This window comes from Diorhabda carinulata, chromosome 5, assembly GCF_026250575.1.
Source record: "Diorhabda carinulata isolate Delta chromosome 5, icDioCari1.1, whole genome shotgun sequence".
Classification (NCBI taxonomy): domain Eukaryota; kingdom Metazoa; phylum Arthropoda; class Insecta; order Coleoptera; family Chrysomelidae; genus Diorhabda; species Diorhabda carinulata.
This window is the reverse complement of record NC_079464.1, coordinates 25841147-25860433: the sequence shown is the minus strand read 5'-3', so window position 1 is coordinate 25860433 and position 19287 is coordinate 25841147. Positions and strand designations below refer to the sequence as shown.

Here is a 19287-nt window from a genome sequence, read left to right as displayed (position 1 = left end):
AAAAAAATTGTTGAAGGTAAGAGTTTTCGCGATCTGCATGGCACGCGGCAAGCTGCATTTCTCAACCAACGTTTTTCCTTTTCTGTTCACATACTCGTCGCCGAATTCCGAAGGTTTGATAATATGCACGTGAGTGCAATCTATAGCACCAATGACAGTCGGAATGCGAAATTTTGAAGCCCAATCTGCCTTGGCCTGATCCATATCTTCAATAGTGCGTGGAAATTTAATCCAATCTTCAGACTTCGACACTATTTTATCCAATACACTTGAAAATGTTCTGCTGACGGTACTTCTTTCAACCCCCATGTCGTTGGCAACACCACTTTGGAATCCTGGATCACTAACGTATCTCAGACAAATTTCCATCTTTTTCCGTGCAGTTAATCCTCCACCCCTTGCATCAGTGTTTTCATCAAGAAAGTGCGAAGTGAGAAAATCTACGTTTTCGCTCTCAAACCGTAATAGTCCCTTAGATAGATCGGGACTTATATCACGCCGGTCTCTATAACGTTTCACACAACGCAGGTTCATAAATGCAGCCATCTTTCGTGTATAAATACGACCGCAAGTCTGGGGTCGGGTTGACTTGCGAATGGACGAGTATCTACTTGCGTTTATTCACACCAAAATTGGCATTTTTCGGGGTTTTACTGGCCTCTCAAGTATTTACTCGCGAGTAAGAGTAAATACTTGTTTTATTCACTTCAATTTTGGCGTTTACTTGTCATTTTAATATTTTCAAGTATTTACTTGTCCTACTCGTTTTTATTCACACCGCAAAATAACTACCCGTTATTCAAAAGCAGGCAAAAATTAACAATCGTCAAAAATATCGATTTTTTTCTCACCAGAATTTCCCAGAAAATGATTTTTCTAGATACCTAGTTGTTGTACTAAAGCCATGATATTACCAGGAAACAAATAAAAAAATATTAAATTATTGAGCGTTTTATTCATAGTATAAAAAAATTTGTAATCTGTTTTATATAATTTACATATCTACAGAATAGCGTTAAAAATATAATTCGGCAGTGACCTTAGACTTATTGGATACAGTTAGAGACACCTGAAAATATATTAGAAAATAAAGATCAATTACTGTGCGTTTATTTTTAGCATCTAAGGCCTCAAAAAAATACATTGAATCGGTGTTTATACAAAAAAGATGAAATTTGAATGATAAAAAAATATTTGAAAAATAGAAAAACTCTCGTTGATTAAAACCTGCGATAATTCGAACCTCTCTACAATTCAAAGTTCTCACGAATTCCCTACAAAATCTCTTCATATTTCAAACTAAATCAATATATTTTTATGCACTTGGCAATTCGAATGAAAAAAATTATTGATATATAACAAAACGATGCGTTAATTCGAACTAATAGGAGTCCAACACTCGACAATTCAAAGTTGCAGAGAGAAAGAGGCGGAAAGATCAAAGTACATTTTGCAACAAGTTCAAACTTGTATCAACGTACATGAGCCTTCGTTTTTGTTATGATTAGTTTGAGTATTTGACACACACTTCTCACGAATGGGTTTATTTAGTTATCATTCAGTTACTGTTAACTCTTTCGTTGGTATACAGATAAAAAGTTTCTTATGTTATGAGCCTTAGAGAGTATAAATGCTTAACAATTGCTGAAAATAAGAAGTTAATCGAAAAAGTACTTAGTACTCTCTCAAAAGAACCACTAAAGGTGAAATTTCTCGTCTGGAAGAAAGCCTGATCATTTGGATAAGACAGTGTTGAGGACAAAAAGTGGGTATTAGCGGAAAGTTGTTGAAGGAAAATGCGTCTACTCTAAGCAACAAAAACTTTACGACAAGTGAAAGATGGCTTACAAATTTCAAAAAGAGAAATAGAGTTGTGTTTATAAGAGTTTGTGGGGAAAGTGGAAGTATTGATGATGCAGTTTGCTTAGATTGGCACCTTGATTGAAAACTATGATGCCAGAGACATTTTTAATACTGATGAAAAATGTCATGGGGAAAACATAGTAAAGAGAGGTTGATAGTTTTACTTGAAATAAATATGGACGGATCGGAAAAACTTGAGCCCTTAGTGATAGGAAAAGCAATGAAACCACGACGTCTCAAAGGAGTGAGATCGTTTCCTACTGATTATCGTGCTAACAAAAAAGCTTAGATAACGACAGAACTTTTTAATAGTTAATGGGGACATAAAACAATAAAAACGGAAAATTTTACTATTTTTATACAATTACACTTTCCACAACAGTCCTCCTACATTGTCTAACGTGTCTACTTCTTTCCGTCAATTAAAACTTCCAAATTACAACCATTAGACAAAGGGATCATCCATCATTTTAAGACGTTCTATCGTAAAGAAATTATTAAGCTCGTTTTAGAATCTCTCGACAAGTAACTAACTGCAAATATCACGGTTCTGGCCGTATTTTATTGATTGACAAGGCATGGAGAGCTGTAACACCCCTAACGATTCTCAACTGCTTAAAAAATCCTGTTTATTAAAAGAATATCTTCCAATACTTATAGATGATGAAGAACCAGCAATAGAACCCTTAGATGATATCAGCGGTGAGTTTTTCTGACTTTGTTCTAATGGATGAAGGTGTTGTCTCAGGTTCACTAACTGATGGCGAAATTTTATCTGCGACAGATACGAATGGAAAAAGTAACGATGAAGATGAGGACGATATAAGAGAACCTTTGGCAAAGGTGTGAGTTAAGGAAGCAAGATTCTCATTCGATGCCTTATAAAGCAGAGTTATATCGAAAGATTAATTAATTCACATTATGAATACACGTATGTACCTCTAAACTTCAGACATTGTTATAGAATAGCAGTTAATAATTGATCAACACTTAATAATTCCAAGTTTTATTTATTTTATTTCACAAATTTCGAACCATTTGATATTTCAAACACTCGATAAATCGTAATACATTTCAAGAGTCCCTCGAGTTTCGAATTAACAAGAGTCGACTGCATCAATAAATATGAGGTATATTTGTAAAATAATTTCCATTAACATTATTCTCCTCGATACAATGAATAATAACCACTGTTGTTGGATGCATATATGCACATGCGCTTATTAAAAATGGTAGAATTGATTAGAAACTGCGCTTTTGACATTCCATATTGGTGATACGTTTACTAAATGCTGAACCAGATGAAATTCAACAAATTTGCGAAGTGTAAAGCCGATCGCCCTCGTTGCAGCTGTTTTAAAACAAAATCAGTTGGTCTTGCAACAATTTGCAGAGAATATTGGATACATCCATACCTAAGTCAAAATGTGAACTCGGAATCATGGTGCAAACTAGTGTCATTCAAGTCACCTTGTGTGCGGTTCCCCGCTGTTATACGTTACCGAGATTGCCAAACCTTTACACTCACTCACGTTTTTAACCATGAGCTAGAACATGTTACCCGATTACTTACATTCTAAAAGAAACGTATACAAAAACTTATATTGCGCTTTGAAAAATGTTTAGTAAAGAGCTATGTCGAAAAATTGTATAAGGATGATAGTTTTTGTGTAATAATTTCTGTTCTGTACTGATTCTGTTTTATTTAAAGATGGAAGTAACTTAACGAACATCCCTTGTGTTTTATTCTTCAATATTATGTCAATGAAACATCCTGAAAGAATGTTTCTACAATAAATCGCGAAAACTGATAACGTTTACCATAATAATGTAGGAAATGTAATTAGTTTTTTTATTGCGATCAGGAAAATTTTCTTATTCGCGCTTCAATTAAATTATGACAAAACATAGCTACAAACCATAAGTTGAACATTATAAAAATTTGAAATTATCAGAATCTTAAGTAGCTTTGAGTTCAAATACCTGAAAAGTTCTGAACACACTACACCAATTGACGCCCAAATTATTATCAATAAAGTGCAAAGTGTCTAATTATTGAAACGCGCGTCAGACAATGTAATAACTGAGCGTTGGTGTAATCGAAGTAAATTGTGTAGTCAGTATTAACCTGGTAAGTGTGTGTCTTATTGAAAAATAAAGTACAACGAGAATGATTTTTTTCACTTGAGGAGTGATTCTAACCCCAGCACATACATGAAGTTGCAAAAGTTCACCACACATGCGTCTGGTTAATATATATCCTATATAGCTGGTAACTAAAACTTTATGTCTTTGAACTAACATCTGAAATTATTTTTTGCTCGATTTTTAACAAAGAAGTTCCAAAAAAACTCTTTAAACTAAAAAACTACATTAAAATAAAATACTGATTATACTTCTACGGAATCAGATATTTTACAGTATAAACAAGATGAATAGGCACAACTACATTCCTAATAAAAAATATCTCTTATTAATCTATAAACTTTTTAAATATCTAACAAATTGGCAACCACAAAATCGTTGACATTCTGATAAGACAAGACGTCTTCTTTCAAATTCTTCAACTTCCTCATATAATCTTTGTGTCGTTTTGTCTTTGTGTTCCTGTATCTCAATGCCACCAATGCTTTCTCCAAGATGTAATCGAGCCATAAAATATTTGTAAATGGTTCAAATTCTTTCCAATTGTTCCTGAAACATAAATTAGCCGTATGTTCATAAAAACACTTTAACTGATTATAACAACTTGGAAAGACGGTTCCACATATGGTTGAGTGTAGTTAAGCAATGTTTAGACTTTTTAAAAAAGCACGCGATATTAAAATAAAGTAGAAAATGTAAATTATTCATTGTCTGGTGTGTGCTGAATTGATACAAGCTTTTTAATATCGATAAACATTAGCTCATTTCAGAAAAATTTGTTGATAAAGTTATTCTCACATATATCATGTTTTTATTAAAAATGGGTACAGAATTTCGGAAATGTGATTGCTAAACACCCAAAAACGACGGAAAAAGTGTGCTAAGGTGGGCAACAAAGGCTTTAGGAAATATTGGAAGTGAAATTTTGAAACAACTACATGTAGTTAACAAGAAACACAATTTAAATTATACTTAAAGGGTATTTCCTTCAAATACGCTTAATTTTTGCTCAACGCGTTGTTTCATATGCTGGACGGTATGATCGACAATTTCACAAGTTTTTTAAAATATTCTACGTCTACGTATTTGAATATTTTGAGATAGAAAAATAAAAACAAATATTTAAAATTTAAACTTTAAAAGTTGATCTACACACTGCTATTGGTTTAATCCACAACAGAAGTCATTGAAAATATCGCAAGCAATTTAATATCATTTTGTGACCAAGATTATTGTTTCAAGTATTTGTAAACTCAAAAGATATTACGTTAACCATTAAAAATGCCAACTTTATGATGGCAATATGAAATATGACAGATTCACATTTGTGCCTTTATATAGTTGTTTGTTTCTTAGTTTTTTATAATATTTTGTCTACAAATTGTAAAACTTTTCTCTCTCTCTCTCTCTTTCTCTCTCTCAAAACTTATAGGAACCCTCGTAATCTTATACTAGAATTTTCGCTTACCTGTTTTTCTGTTGCATCAATCTATATATTTCAAACTGATAATCTCCCTCTGCTGTGAACAAATCCGGATCCAAACCTAAATCGTTAAAAATAACGACGCCGTCATGTTCTATTCTAGATAGCGTATAGTCGATGATTGCTATTTCAACACCCATAGTGGGTATATGGTAAGTTTTATTATCCAAATTGAACGAAGCGATTTTATTAGCTTCTACTGTTGAAATTAGAACGTTTCCCCAGTGAAGATCACGATGTTCGAAATTTAGTTCTTTCTCGGCTATAGCAAGTCCTATTGCAACCTGAAATATTTTTTTTTATATAATTAAAAGTATAAAAATATGGTACAATATTTTAGCTACAACAGTGATACCAGTAACTTCTTGTGTCAAATACCTGGGATTACACTTAGACTCTAATCTCAATTGGAGGAAATACTTAGCCAAGAAAGGAAAGCAAATGAACCTAAAGTTCCAAATATTGGCTACTTGGGAGAAAATCACCAATCTCAATACAAAATAAAATCTTATATAAGGCAGTCATCATATCTATCTGGACCTACGGAATAGAATTATGGGGATCTGCCAGCTAACCTAGTATTGCTCTCTTACAACAAGAACAATCTAAAATCACTAGTCAATGCACCATGGTATGTCACAAACAAATTAATCCTAACCTCCGTATACCAACAATACAAAACAGTACAAAAAAGAAGCTGTCCAATTGAGCTCAAATAAAGTACATGAGACCTTCTCACTGGAGGAGTCTCATAAGGACATTCCCAACAGAATAACTCATAGAAAATGTATTTCTGATTGCTGTTTTAGCTATAAAAAAATATGGAATTTACCTGCTTAAACATAGAGTACGCTTGCATAGCACTATTAAATACGAAAGATTCCAAATCTTTTCCACCGTAACCCATCTGAAAAACAATATAAAGTTGATCGTCTCCAAAAATATCTGGACAATCATTCTCAGATCCACGAGTTTCATCGAACAAGTCCCAAAGGTCTATTAGTTTTTCTGGATATCTTCCTTGAACGCATTGAATTTTCTGCACTTCTGTAAATGCAGCTATACCATTTCGTTTGTTGTTTCTGAGGTTACTCAGTTGCCTAAAATATATAAAAATTCATTTTCATTATTATAAAACAATTTAAATAATTTTTTCCATACATTGTTATTATGATTTCTGATAAAACTTCTTCAAATTTCTTCTGCCTTTCTCCATTAACTATTTGGTCGCCTTCTACTGGTATTATTTTTAATACTGACGTGCCTCCATTGGGATTCTTGAAGAGGAACACCTCCCCATAAACCCCCTCGCCTATTTTCTGACAGTTCCGAAGAACACTGAAAAAAAAAGAAGTTTTATACAAAGCAATAAAAAAGATATTAATTTTTTTATGGCTTTACATGGGTAAAACAGCATACTATCCCTACATTTTTGTCTTAATGCGTGGAATGTAGATTATATTTAAATGTCATGTAATATCTATTATGTCTTTCGAACACACAAAAACCAAGATCAAAACTAAAAATATCAGAATATTTCTTTATATGAAATATTTTAATGTCGCAAATAATTATATAGATATTATAAACATTAAGAACTAAAATATTTCTTAATGACTTCCAGATTACTTGTGAAAATTTGGAATGATCCATACGCTTGAATTTATTTTTGCTTATTTGTTACAATAGACACCTAATGAATTATTTTATCTATTGGTAAAAGCGGTAAGTAATCCATTCAGAACTTTTTGAGTATATCCCGAACAGAAAAATACCAAAGAAGACTTTTATAATATTAATATAATTTTATTTTAAACACCTAAACAAAATTTTCCTTTTTATCGAGGAGAAAGTAAAAGTGTAGTCGTAATTAAACGAAAGTTGGTTATATAATGCTATACGGGCGTTTCATAACATCTCATAAAATGTGATAATGACTCTTAGAGAAGATTCACCCTCAACTATAAGTTATTTATAAATAAATTTATGCTTGCATGCAATTCCTTGCAAGATGAAAATATTACATAGAGGAATATTGCACGTCGTTTGATATGCAAGTCTCTTACCATTACAACATGGTTGCCACTAATCAAAATTCCAAAAGTGGAAGTAAACAATTTCCTAACCTCAAACACTGGCAATAATTATATCTGCCTCTGCCTTGCTTTTGGAGTCTGATGGACAGTTTAGCTAGAGAATTAGACGAGAAAACATAGAAAAATTAGTTGAGAATGGATGAAGAAACATTTGAAATTTTCCTGAGGAAAATAAAACATAATATAAGCAGTATAGAAACTCTCGAGAATTCAGACTTCACTACCAAAAATTCAAGATCAAGGGGATAAAAAATGTTTTAACATGTGTTTTTATACATATTTCTTGATTCTGAATCGAAGGACCCAAAAATAAAGAAAAATTCTCTATTACAAAGTTCACCTAAAACAATTAACCAGAAATTGAGATGTAACTATTTTTTTAACGTCGAAAATAATTCATAACATTTACATTTTGAACGCTGACGCGCACCATTCGTTTTGGTATCAAAGCCCCAAAATTTTTCCTAATTTCCTTAAAATATTGCGAAAGATACTTAATATGGAACTTTTAACAAAAAATTGTGATGTAAGTATTTTTTATAACGTAAATATAAATTCATAAAGTTTACGTCTATTATATCATTATATGTCTTCTCTATTGACATTTTTTGGCAATAGTTCAGTTTATTTTGTAAAAAATATTCGAGATAGAGATCCATGGATAACTTAACATGGGTTCTTTACCATTACATTCAATGTAGCAATCAGAATTTTCCAAAAGTGAACTGATCCTAAAAATTCTTCTGCATAAGAATATGCTACATATATTTTTTTTAAATTTAAACAGTACAAACAGTAACAATTATTTAGAAAGAGATCATTTTTTGAGATTTCTAATAATAAAGTGTAGACACTGGGACATTTTTTTGTTATTATTTATCTTCTAATCTCTTTATCTAAAATAAAAATATGACCAAGGTATTCAGATAAATCATAATAGTTTTCATAATTTTTAATAAAAGAAAAATGTAAAAATTATCAACATCAATGAATCAAAATATTTGTCCAGTAAAACCAAACCCAAACAGTACTTATATCAATTATTTATTTACAAATATCAGTAATCTCCAAAAAATTAAAATTTTAAAACAATCAAAACAATATTTTGTTTTTAAAGTCTGCTTTTCACATGATAAAATAATCAATTTCTTGCTAATGCCAATTATATTTTAAATTATATATATATATATATATATATATATATATATATATATATATATATATATATATATATATATTTGTGAATCAACTTATTTAAAAAATAAAAAGATTTATTTATAAAATGTTTCTATACACTGAATTTTTGGATTGAGTTCAACTATATCTGGTATTTATATGAAACAACGGAAGTTTATCCACATTAGAACCTGTTTGGTTTAAAGCCAACTGATTCCAATTAATTTTTATATCATTACTCAATAATCAAATTTTACATCCTATCATTTTCAAAATAGAACAAATGGGAGTAAAAAACAAAGAAATCCTTGAAATAAATAAAACTAAACACTTGTAACTAGTTTATATCATTAAAGTTAGCAGAGCAATACGAGTAGCCCAAAAAAAAACTATAATCGGAAAATTAATTGCTAATTAAATGATAATAAGTATCACACAACTAATTTCTTAAGTTAGCAGAACAGCCAATTTCTCAAAAACTTGCACAGCGGAAAATTTTGTAATATGGCATTTAATTTTCTGCTTATTTTCTGTTCTGTTTTTTTTTTGGCTGCTCATATTGCTCTAACTTTAGTGAGATGATAAATTATTCTGTATTATGATATTTGTAGTAAAACTTATTTATACATTAAATAAGGCCAGAAAAAATTATGTTAACTAAAGGCACATGTTTTCTGTGAAATAGAAGTGGTGTATGCTTAAAAGTAGAATTTCTTTTTAAAATAGACTATATAAGTGACAATACTCTAAACAATTCTCTCAGTGTAAAGATGTACAGTTCTCTAGTACTATTATCCCATATTTAATAGTTAATTATTCAATAATTATCTAAATCTAACATGTAAAATTCAATTTGACCTTTTATACATTACTTTAGCAACAAAATTATTAATCATATCTAAAATGGTTAACCTTTCAGGGTCATTGTTTAAAGTAAACATTCCAATGGACATTTAGTTTAAAGGAAGTCAAATATGGGGTCAAAAGTGTCACTTAATTGTTACAGTTCAATTTTATAATTATAACAAAATATATTTGTTCAGAGACTACAGCTCAAGCTAATTATTTGTGAATAAAACGCTTGAAAAAATAAAAGAGGAAAAAACTCTTACTCTTTATTAATTTTATTACTATAATATTGTTGAAATCGGTTTTGTTTACTTTATCCTGTAAAATTAACTCGCACTTTTAATACTGAACACTGACAAACATGACCTAAATGGAGCTTAACCCACCAAAAAATTACACTACACATATACTTATTTATAAAAAAGCATCTTTAGCATCTGTATAATTAGGTTAAATCTTACATGAGTAATAGAAATATGAAAAAAATTCTCTTACCTCTCTGGAAAACATTGTGAAAATGGTATTGGTTCCGTCTGGCTGCATGTTCGTAAAACGATTTCCTTTGCTGTTACAGGTACACTTAATTGACTTTTAACAGAAACTCTTTTTTGATTCGAATTTAACGAAAGACATCTAAAAGTATCTTCCAAACTGGCTTCGAGGATTTGATCTGGTACATAACCTGGTAAAGATGCATACGTAGTAATGCACATGCAATTCAATTCGGAGTTATCTTCGCAATGATACATGCAACGAACGTTTTTTTTTATCAAAACACGCACTCCCTTTCACTGAGTTGCAATAGAATGAACGTTTTCAATTTATATCGTTAATAAATATTATCAGCAAGCACGTGAATCAGATATTCTACGCAGTTTATAACCTTTGCTTTCGGCTTACGAATGAGTGAAAGAACGTTTAAAATGGTGGCTCTGCGCTGTCGCTATTTGTATTACTGCGTAATTTCATTGGACGATTTTCTCACGCGACCTTGTCCGTATACCAGCCACACCAATTATTAGAACATAATGCATTCAAATCGTAATCTTTATTTTACTGGTCTACCTATTCCGGTATGAACCATGATTATATTTGACGAGTGCTTACGGTTCTAACGGTCGGTAAAAGTCGAATAGTTTATCATCTACAGTACAGGACTAAATGTACAATATTTCACAAAAAAAATGTGATGAGTTGAAAATTTACTTTTTGGACAATTATTTTGGCTACGTCACTTATTTATGGTGTAGATAAGAAATAATCTTATCTCAAGAGATAAAATATAACTAATTATGATGATTTTAATTCAAACGAAATGTATACAGAACTTCTATAACTTTGTAGTTCATTTTTTTGCTCGGCATAATGGTTTTAGATTCGTGTGACATTTTTTGTATTATTTGTTTGTTTGTGTTAAATCATTATTGCTTATTTCCTTTGTATCTTTTTTTTAAATAAACTACACAAATTAACTGCTTTTAGTATAATATCCTTTTGAATATAAGTAAGTACAAATTCCCGTTAATATCAATAAGTATATATCTATAAAAGAAGTTCCTAGAAAGATACCATAAAGAAAGCAAATTAATTTGTTTTTACTGATTATCCAATAAGACACAGTAGGTCGTTCCTACACTATCATATATCTTGATAATAACAACAAAAACATTCAACGTGTTGTATAAGCATGATCAAGTTTTTTGTCAACATCTGTAATATACTTTGACTAGAAAAGATGAGTCAATCGTAGTGAACGCAAAAGAGAAAGCAGACTTGTTGGGTAGCATATTTGCTTCAAATTCAACTCTTGATTCGCGGGAAAAACTATTACGAGTTAGTTCTTCGATGCCAGAAATGGAATTTTGACTAAGAGATTTGACGAAAGTTCTCAAAGGCTTCAACAACAATAAAACTACTGGCCCTAATGGAAGACCACCAATCGTATTGAAGAAATGCGCAGCTGAACTAAAAACTCCGTTATGCAAACACTCTTTCTCATTTAAAGTTTGCAGTTTGGAAACTTGCTCTGAATCAGCCCATACAAAAAAAGACGGTTCCCAACAACTACCGTCCGGCTTTAGTTCCAGACATTGCCAAGGCCATGGAGAAACAGAAAATTTTGAGATATCTTGAGCCTACTAACATCATCAGCGACCATTAATACAGCTTTCGTCAATATAGATTTACCAGGTATTCCCTGGTCTATGTCACCAACTTATAAACTGAAGCTAAAGTCAGAGTTCGCGCAGAACGTCAATTTATCGGACTCCTTTCTTTGGAGAAGTGCAAGCTTGTGGGATCAGCTACCAAGGCACGTCTCTCCCGAACATTAAAACCTACAGAAGTTTAAGATCAATATTTACAGGCACCTCCTCACGACAGGCACCACTCGAACTACTTGAGTGCATTGTATTGTATTGTACCAAAATGTTTGTATGTTATATCAAGTACAAGTAATCGGTTTTGTTGTGAACAGCATTTACAGGGTAGCTCAACGTATTACTGTAACAAGAATGTAGTAGTTTTAAAGTGATGCTTTTTTTTTGCATTGGCGTGTGGCGTCCGTACGGGATCTAACTGAATATTGATCGAAGTTGAATTTGATCCAAATTAGAGGTGATACATTTGTTTAAACTTTAACACTTGGCATCTCAAAATCAAGAGGTTATCTTCTTATTTTTTATTTTAACAGTCAAAATCGTTATTTGTGACAAAATAACTAGCAATTGCAGGAGAATCTATTTGGAGCGAGTTGTCTGGAGAACCACGGAAAACCCCCTAATTTATTTTCATTAACAAATCAAATCTTTGTCGTCACTCTAACAGTAGCATTTTGTCAAAGAGGCCGGCCGCTCTTCTACACAATCGGCGCTGATGACGTAATAGCTATTTGGAACGGATCTATGGCGGTATAAAATAAATCAAGACTTCTAAACTTTGTAAGTTTGTTAATACTAATCCTATCGACTTGAAATAAACACCATTATTCTTGTAAAATTGTTGTATTGATTTTTGACCTTCTTCATATTGTACACATGTACTGATGCAATCTTTCTCTTTGTATCCACTACAGAAATAGTATATATTATTTGGTTATTAAACGCTTGAATTTAACACTTGAAACGCACAATTATTGAGAACAGTTATCAAATACCTAAATAAACAAATACAATAAGTTGTTTTCTAAAAACATAATTTGATCAACAAGGTTGAACAAAAGATATTGATCCGTTATTTCGTTATGTTATGATACATTTTTGGCCAGCATATAAAGTCAACTTTACGTCAAGGACTACTGTTTTATCTCTTTCTGATTCATAACATAAATTAGTCAGACACAATAACTCTCTTGCTTTCCAAATAAAAACATAGTTTATTTTATTCACTCAAAATTTCACAACATTTCATGATAAAAATCATGATTAATTGATTCACATTCAGCGTTATTCATTTGTAAAAAGATAAGCCAGTTACGGACCTGGAAACTGTTGAACTTTTATAAAATAAGCAATTATCAACTCAGCTTTATTTTATTATACAGGGTGTTTGGAATAGCACTCCAATCTCTCGGGAAAACTTCTCTAACTCGAAACTCGAGGGAAAATAAATCTATTTCGAGTTAAAGAGTTCCGAGTAATACAATTTATTTGAAAAAATCAGTTATTTTTCTTTGAAATTTTAATTTAAGAGATTGCAGATCTATGATATTATCGATGCTATGTAGAGATGAAAAAATATTATCCCCAATTTCGTACATTTATAATAATGCCAGAATCAGGATAATTACTTAGTTTAGGTTGCATACGCCCGATTCCTTTGAAATTTTAGTATGTTGTGGAGAAAATTATCCTAATTACATACTTTCACATACTTTTTCGAGGTTGAAAATTTAGATAATAACGTGTATTAGATTTCATCGCAGTAGCACTTTTTCCGACAATAATAAAATAATCGCGCAAGAATTTACACGACACATCGATTTCTTTGTTTACATCTGTTTTTTATTGTGTGCTTCTATGATTTTCTCATTAAAAAATTTAGAACTATGATAAATATTCCATCAGTTGAAATATAGAAGCGAATATAATCACACAATATCAATTTTATGGAGCTTGCTGGTGATCGTGAAAAATTAATCGATTTTTTAATTGATCAAAAAGTGCTAAGAGGTGAAATAATATGTACCGAGTGTGGTTTATTGCTTTCTATAAATCACGAATCTTTATCTTTCCATTGTACCTATGGTTATTATCAAGTACATCGAAAGCAACGACGTCGCAAAGTTCGCTGTCCATTTTCCTTAAGTGCACTAACATGGTTCCATGGAACGCATATTGACATTCAACACGCGTGCTGAATAATCGCGTATTTTTTGTACAACCGATCACCAAATCTGGCCGAATTGATTGAAGATTTCAATGTTTCATCGGCTACCGCAGTTGATTGGAGTTCAGCAGACTGTTACGAATAGATCCGCTAAGATTTTAGCAAGAAATTAATACGCGACGCATTGCTCCTGGCACCACGATTATTTCCGATTGTTTGCGAGGGTATAGAGGTCTTTAAAGAGAACGGTGGAAGCACCTAAACGTGAACCAAAGGTATAATTTTGTAGATCCGTTTAACCAACGCTCATACTCAAATTATTGAAAACGCGAAAAGCACATAATTCTTTTTCACTTCGCATTTTAATACGAGTCATTCCTGATATAATGGCGTCCCTCACTTAACAGCCCAAAAATTCTGGGTCAAGAATTTAACTAGTACATAAAGAGCACGTAATTTATATGTTAATTGTTTTTTGTCACCATATTTTATTAAGCTAGTTGACTAGCGTAGGCGGAAATTTGTAAATTTTAATGTTTTCAGAAAAAATACGAAGGCCGTTTCTTTTTCAACCTCCGACAGGCTATAATTCAACGACAAGTTCATATAAAACAATTTTATTACCAAAAGATTTTTCGACATAATCACCGAAGAGATTGAGACATTTGTCATATCTGTAGACAAGCTTTTCAATACCCTCTTCAAAGAAAGTTGCCGCCAATGTAGACAAAGCAGTAATGGTGAATCTGCGCTTTTCTTTAACCATTCTGTCAACCAGGTCATCTGAAACGACAGATTTGCGTCCTTGACCCCCTTCATCGTTCACATCATTACGGTCATTTTTAAACTTTCGACACCGTTCACTCACAACACCACTCGTCAAGTTTTCCCTATACACACGACTCATTCTCCGATGGATTTCTGCCGCCTTTAGCCTGTAGAAAACGATTCACACTTCGCGGGAGCATCAATAATGGCGGACATATTTATGTGGCTGTAGCACAACGCCGACTGACGCCCGAATGTCAACAATGGCAGAGTGTGTAGTGCGAGAGCTTCACAGTCTCCTACAGCGCTTTCTCCTGCCCGCGTAGCATCTGCACGGAGCGATCGGAGGTTGAAAAAAAAAACATCCCTCGTAACTAAGTAAAAATTTTTTCAATTCAACAAATGAATAGCTCGTAAAAAGCACGTGATTCCTATGCAAGGATCATTCTAGTAAAATATTTTTTTGGAAAAAATGCTCTGCCAACTTGCTACGTATGGGCAGCGCATTCTAAATGTTATTTTTCTAGAAAATCTATAAGAGCACAAAATTTATAAATCCAGCACATCAAAAAGTACTTAATTCCTGAATATATCCGATAAAGTTCTTGAAAATTAGCTCTGCTCTTAGCTATGTTAAAAATACTTTTAGTACTTACTGGAATTTAGTGCAAAGTCTTCCAAAATTGTAGTATTATGGTGTTCACCTTGTAATTCCTGTACTGGCTTTATGGGAACAAATCTCACAGAAAATCTAGTTGTGATTCTTTGACTAGTTAATCTTGGCGCTTTTCCTAAAACAAATGTACCGACAAACTTCCTACAAAAATAAATTTATACCGAAAAAGTAGTACCTGCAACCAAACCAGAGGAATCTTCCTTAGAAAGTCCCAAAAACACACTAGATCTCTTAAACACAGATAGTGACCTTCTCCAGTGTTTTCCTGCTTTGAAAATAATACTTTTTGGTGATCTAATGACTGAATCGTTCAAATTGTATTTATTGGAATACGCTTTTACAAAAACACAATCACTATCTGAACTAGAAATGTTAGAAACTTCCTTAGGACTACATTGGGTATATAAATTTTGTGTTTCTTCAACAGATTTGCCTTGTGTTGGTAAAATGTCTGGCTTATCCTTAATTTTTTCTGAAAGTCTCGCAAAGTACTTGGAGTTTGAAACCTTTTTTTCAATTTTTTTACTTTTTTGGTTTATACCCAATGGATTAGATTTATTGTAACATGAATTACTAATAACTTTATCTCCTTTACTTTCATTTAACTTAATCGAATCACAACTAGAATCTACCATTATAATATCTTGAGATTGAAATTTTTTCAAACTTCTAGTCATAGGTCTTGAAATGGAATATTTCTCTCGCTGATTAAGATCCTTTACTTTTTTGGATTTAGGCCTTACAAAATTTTCTGAATCTCCAATATTATCAGCATTGATTTTAATTGGAAAATCCCTTGAATTTGTTTTACTATTCACACTTCTCTTAACACCATTCGAAAGCTTATTATTCTTCTCCAATTTTGATTTTTTCGCTCCAGCATATTGTTCAATATTTTTTTCTTGTTTTATTAGAAGAGTGTCATTTTCCAAACTTGTATCCTGTCCCAGTATTTGAGAATTATTACCTAACATACTTTCAGCAGTTATGTGCAATATCTTTTCAGTACTTGTGACCCTTCCTGAATTATTAATGTGTTCATTCTTTTGATCATGATTTTTGAATTTCTTCTCTAAAGTTTTCAATTTGGTTTTGCACCTGACCTTTGGTTTTTTTTTCAATACATCGGTTTCAATTATAGAACTTTCTATAATATTACACTCATCGTCTGAATTTATTGTATATGAATTAATTGACAGAGACTTAGTTTCTGTATTAATACTGTCTACCTGGTTTGGTACATTGAATTCTCCATAATTATCTTTATAAAACACTTCGAATTGCTGAGTTTCAGATGTTTTAACCATTACATCTTTGGTTGCATCTTCTTCAGTAACAAATGGGATACATTCTTTAACATTCAAAAGATCTTTAAAATCATTTCTTTCCAAATTCACAATGAGCTGTTTTTCTGGCATGTTTACTATCAAATTTGATTTTGCTTCAATGCATTTAGTATTACCATTATCTTCCGAAGAGTATTTTTTGTAACTTTTACAATTTTTAGTCCTTGTTTTGAAGACATATTCTGCACTGCAGGATACATTTGTTATCGCTTCTCTCAAATCGTTACCTATGGTTTTTTGATTTGAAGAACAAATTTCATTGTTTGTATCGAATGCATTAACTTGTGAAATATCTTTGAAATCTTTTGGTTCTTTTACTATTTCTTCCTGATTCAAGCCCAATCTGTTACTCTGCCTTATATTATTAATTTCATGAAATGTTTCATCTTCTAATAGTGACAATTTCGGCAGATTTACTATCAAGTCCCTTGTTTTTTTCATTATTTCATCCTGATTTGGATAAGAATTGTCATTTTGCATATTAATATTATTTTTATAAAATTTTTCGAATGTATCTTCCAGTTGTGATATCAACATGTTTGTTACATTTAATTTTAAGTCTTTAATGCACTCTTTCTCCTTAACTTTTGCACAAGAAGTTGTTGGATCAGATATGCTCAATTTGGTTTTGTAAAACCTTTCAAATGTGTCTTCAAATTTTTCTTTTGATACATCTGTTGTGTACTCTTTGTGTCCAGCATTGCTTTCTTCTGTGTCTGAAGAATGTTCTTTATTTTCAATAAGACCTAAATTGTTTTTATAGAAATTTTCGAAATCCTCTGTGGAGTGACTTTTTCTCATATTTACTTTTAAATTTTCATAATATTCAATACACTTAGTATTTTCTTTCACCTTATTTAAATTGTTATATTTTTCTTTTGTGTATGTAGTGAAGTCCGCTCTTTTCTCTTGGGCATTAAAATACTGTTCATTTGGCATTGATTTGTGCTTCCTTTTGAAAAACTGTTCAAAAATAATTTTATTGGTATCCATTTGATTGATGTTTCTTGTGTAAAATTGTTCAAATATATCTTCTTTGGTCTGAAGTCTTGACACATTTTCCATCACCGATATAGTTTTTCTAGCAGCCTTTTTGAAATCAACTTGAAAAGAATTGACATTTCCAAAATCATCACAAGTATTCCCAAAAGTCAGTTTAGGAACTTTAACAACTAATTCTTTATCTATTTTCGGATAAAACACAGCTCTAGATGTAGACAAATCTGTTTCTTTATCAATTTTTTCATTTGATTTGCAATTGGACCAATCTGTTTGGTTCAGCATATTTCTCTTTGATGTTAAGTTTACTAAAGATAAATGAGACCAAAAAGAGTCTTTTAAATCCGATAATAGGTGATTGGAAAGATTCTTTATTTCAAAATTAGAAAATGATTCTAGACTCACAGTTAAATTTTTCTTGATATTATTGGACTTTTTCTCTCTTTTGAATGATTTAAGAACTTTTCGCCTTCTTAATGTTATGAAGCTTTGTCTTCTAGGTGATTTATTGCTCAATTTGTCTTGTATGTATGAGTTTTCAATATTGTTTTTACAAATAGAAGATTGCTGTGGATCACTTTTTAGGCCATTGAGGAAACTATTGAAACAAATGTTTTTTGAGTTATCCGACTGATTTTCTAATGGAAATTCGCTATCCCATTTGTTAATATCTTGGAATGTTTTCTTTAGTAATGTGGTAATCTTTATAGGGGAGACTGCTTTGTTAACATTTTTTTTCTTCTTTGAAGAAACTATGGGAGTACTACAGTGAGTTACTACCTCTTGTTGTAAATTTTTTATAAAGTCAGTAGCAGAAATCCCCAAGTGTGATGTTTCCGCAGAGGTATTTGTTTCTTTAGGAACTGTGATGTAACTGAGAGAAAAGTTAGGTTTTAGTCGAGCACTTTCAATTTCTAAACTTTCTTCTATTTTTTCAATGGATGGTTGTAAAAGTCTCCTCAGGTGGGTTTGTTCAACAGAGTCAATATTTTCATTAGTATTTAATAAACTAGAGCTACATAAGGACGAATTGTTTGCTCTTGTTGTGCGAGTAGATTTATTAACAGTGGTATTTGCAACTATTTCAGCATTTGCTATATCACAAGAAATATTTACAGTTGGTACTTCTTTAGGTTTTTCTTTGGACTTCTTTAATAACTTATCAAAAGTATCATCTGTGGAGATTTGTAACGAATCGTTACCCAGTAAAGATTCACATTTATTTCTTGGCGGCAGGTCTTTTACTGAAAACTTTTTCTTTTTCATAAGTAACCGCTTTGTCATGTTTTTGGCAAATAGCACATTAAAAGCATCAACAGAATTATTAACTAAACTTGTATTCGATCTTCTATACGTTTTGATTCTTTTTGACGGTGCCATTCTGTTTAAACTTTTTATTTTTACCAAAATACATAAAAAATATATTTATTTTTATTTTGTACGTTACATTTTGTTTGACATTTGACATGCATTCGAACACAGACCACAGACTGCTCATTCTCTGCCTAGGTACCTCAATATATTTAACGGACAGTCACTGCAGTAAGGTGGCCCTGCAAA

The 19287-nt window shown here is 31.6% G+C and overlaps 1 protein-coding gene across 1 annotated transcript; it reads right to left on the bottom strand.

The window, feature by feature from the left end:
* Positions 1-935: 935 nt before the first annotated feature.
* LOC130894639 (uncharacterized) lies at positions 936-19213 on the bottom strand. The gene is made up of 7 exons (XM_057801561.1): positions 15558-19213; positions 15363-15497; positions 10108-10294; positions 6653-6829; positions 6324-6591; positions 5477-5775; positions 936-4557 (listed from the first exon to the last, which is right to left on the bottom strand). Exons 1-7 carry the CDS (start codon positions 19105-19107, stop codon positions 4353-4355), a joined length of 4821 nt encoding a protein of 1606 aa, XP_057657544.1. The 5' UTR covers positions 19108-19213; the 3' UTR covers positions 936-4352.
* Between the last annotated feature and the right edge of the window lie 74 nt (positions 19214-19287).

Coding starts and splice junctions, on each gene's coding strand:
- LOC130894639 (XM_057801561.1), bottom strand. CDS start 19,107: ATGGCACCGTCAAAAAGAATCAAAACGTATAGAAGATCGAATACAAGT. Junction 15,498..15,557: donor TTCCTCTGGTTTGGTTGCAG/GTACTACTTTTT, acceptor CATTTGTTTTAG/GAAAAGCGCCAAGATTAACT. Junction 10,295..15,362: donor AGACTTTGCACTAAATTCCA/GTAAGTACTAAA, acceptor CATCTTTACCAG/GTTATGTACCAGATCAAATC.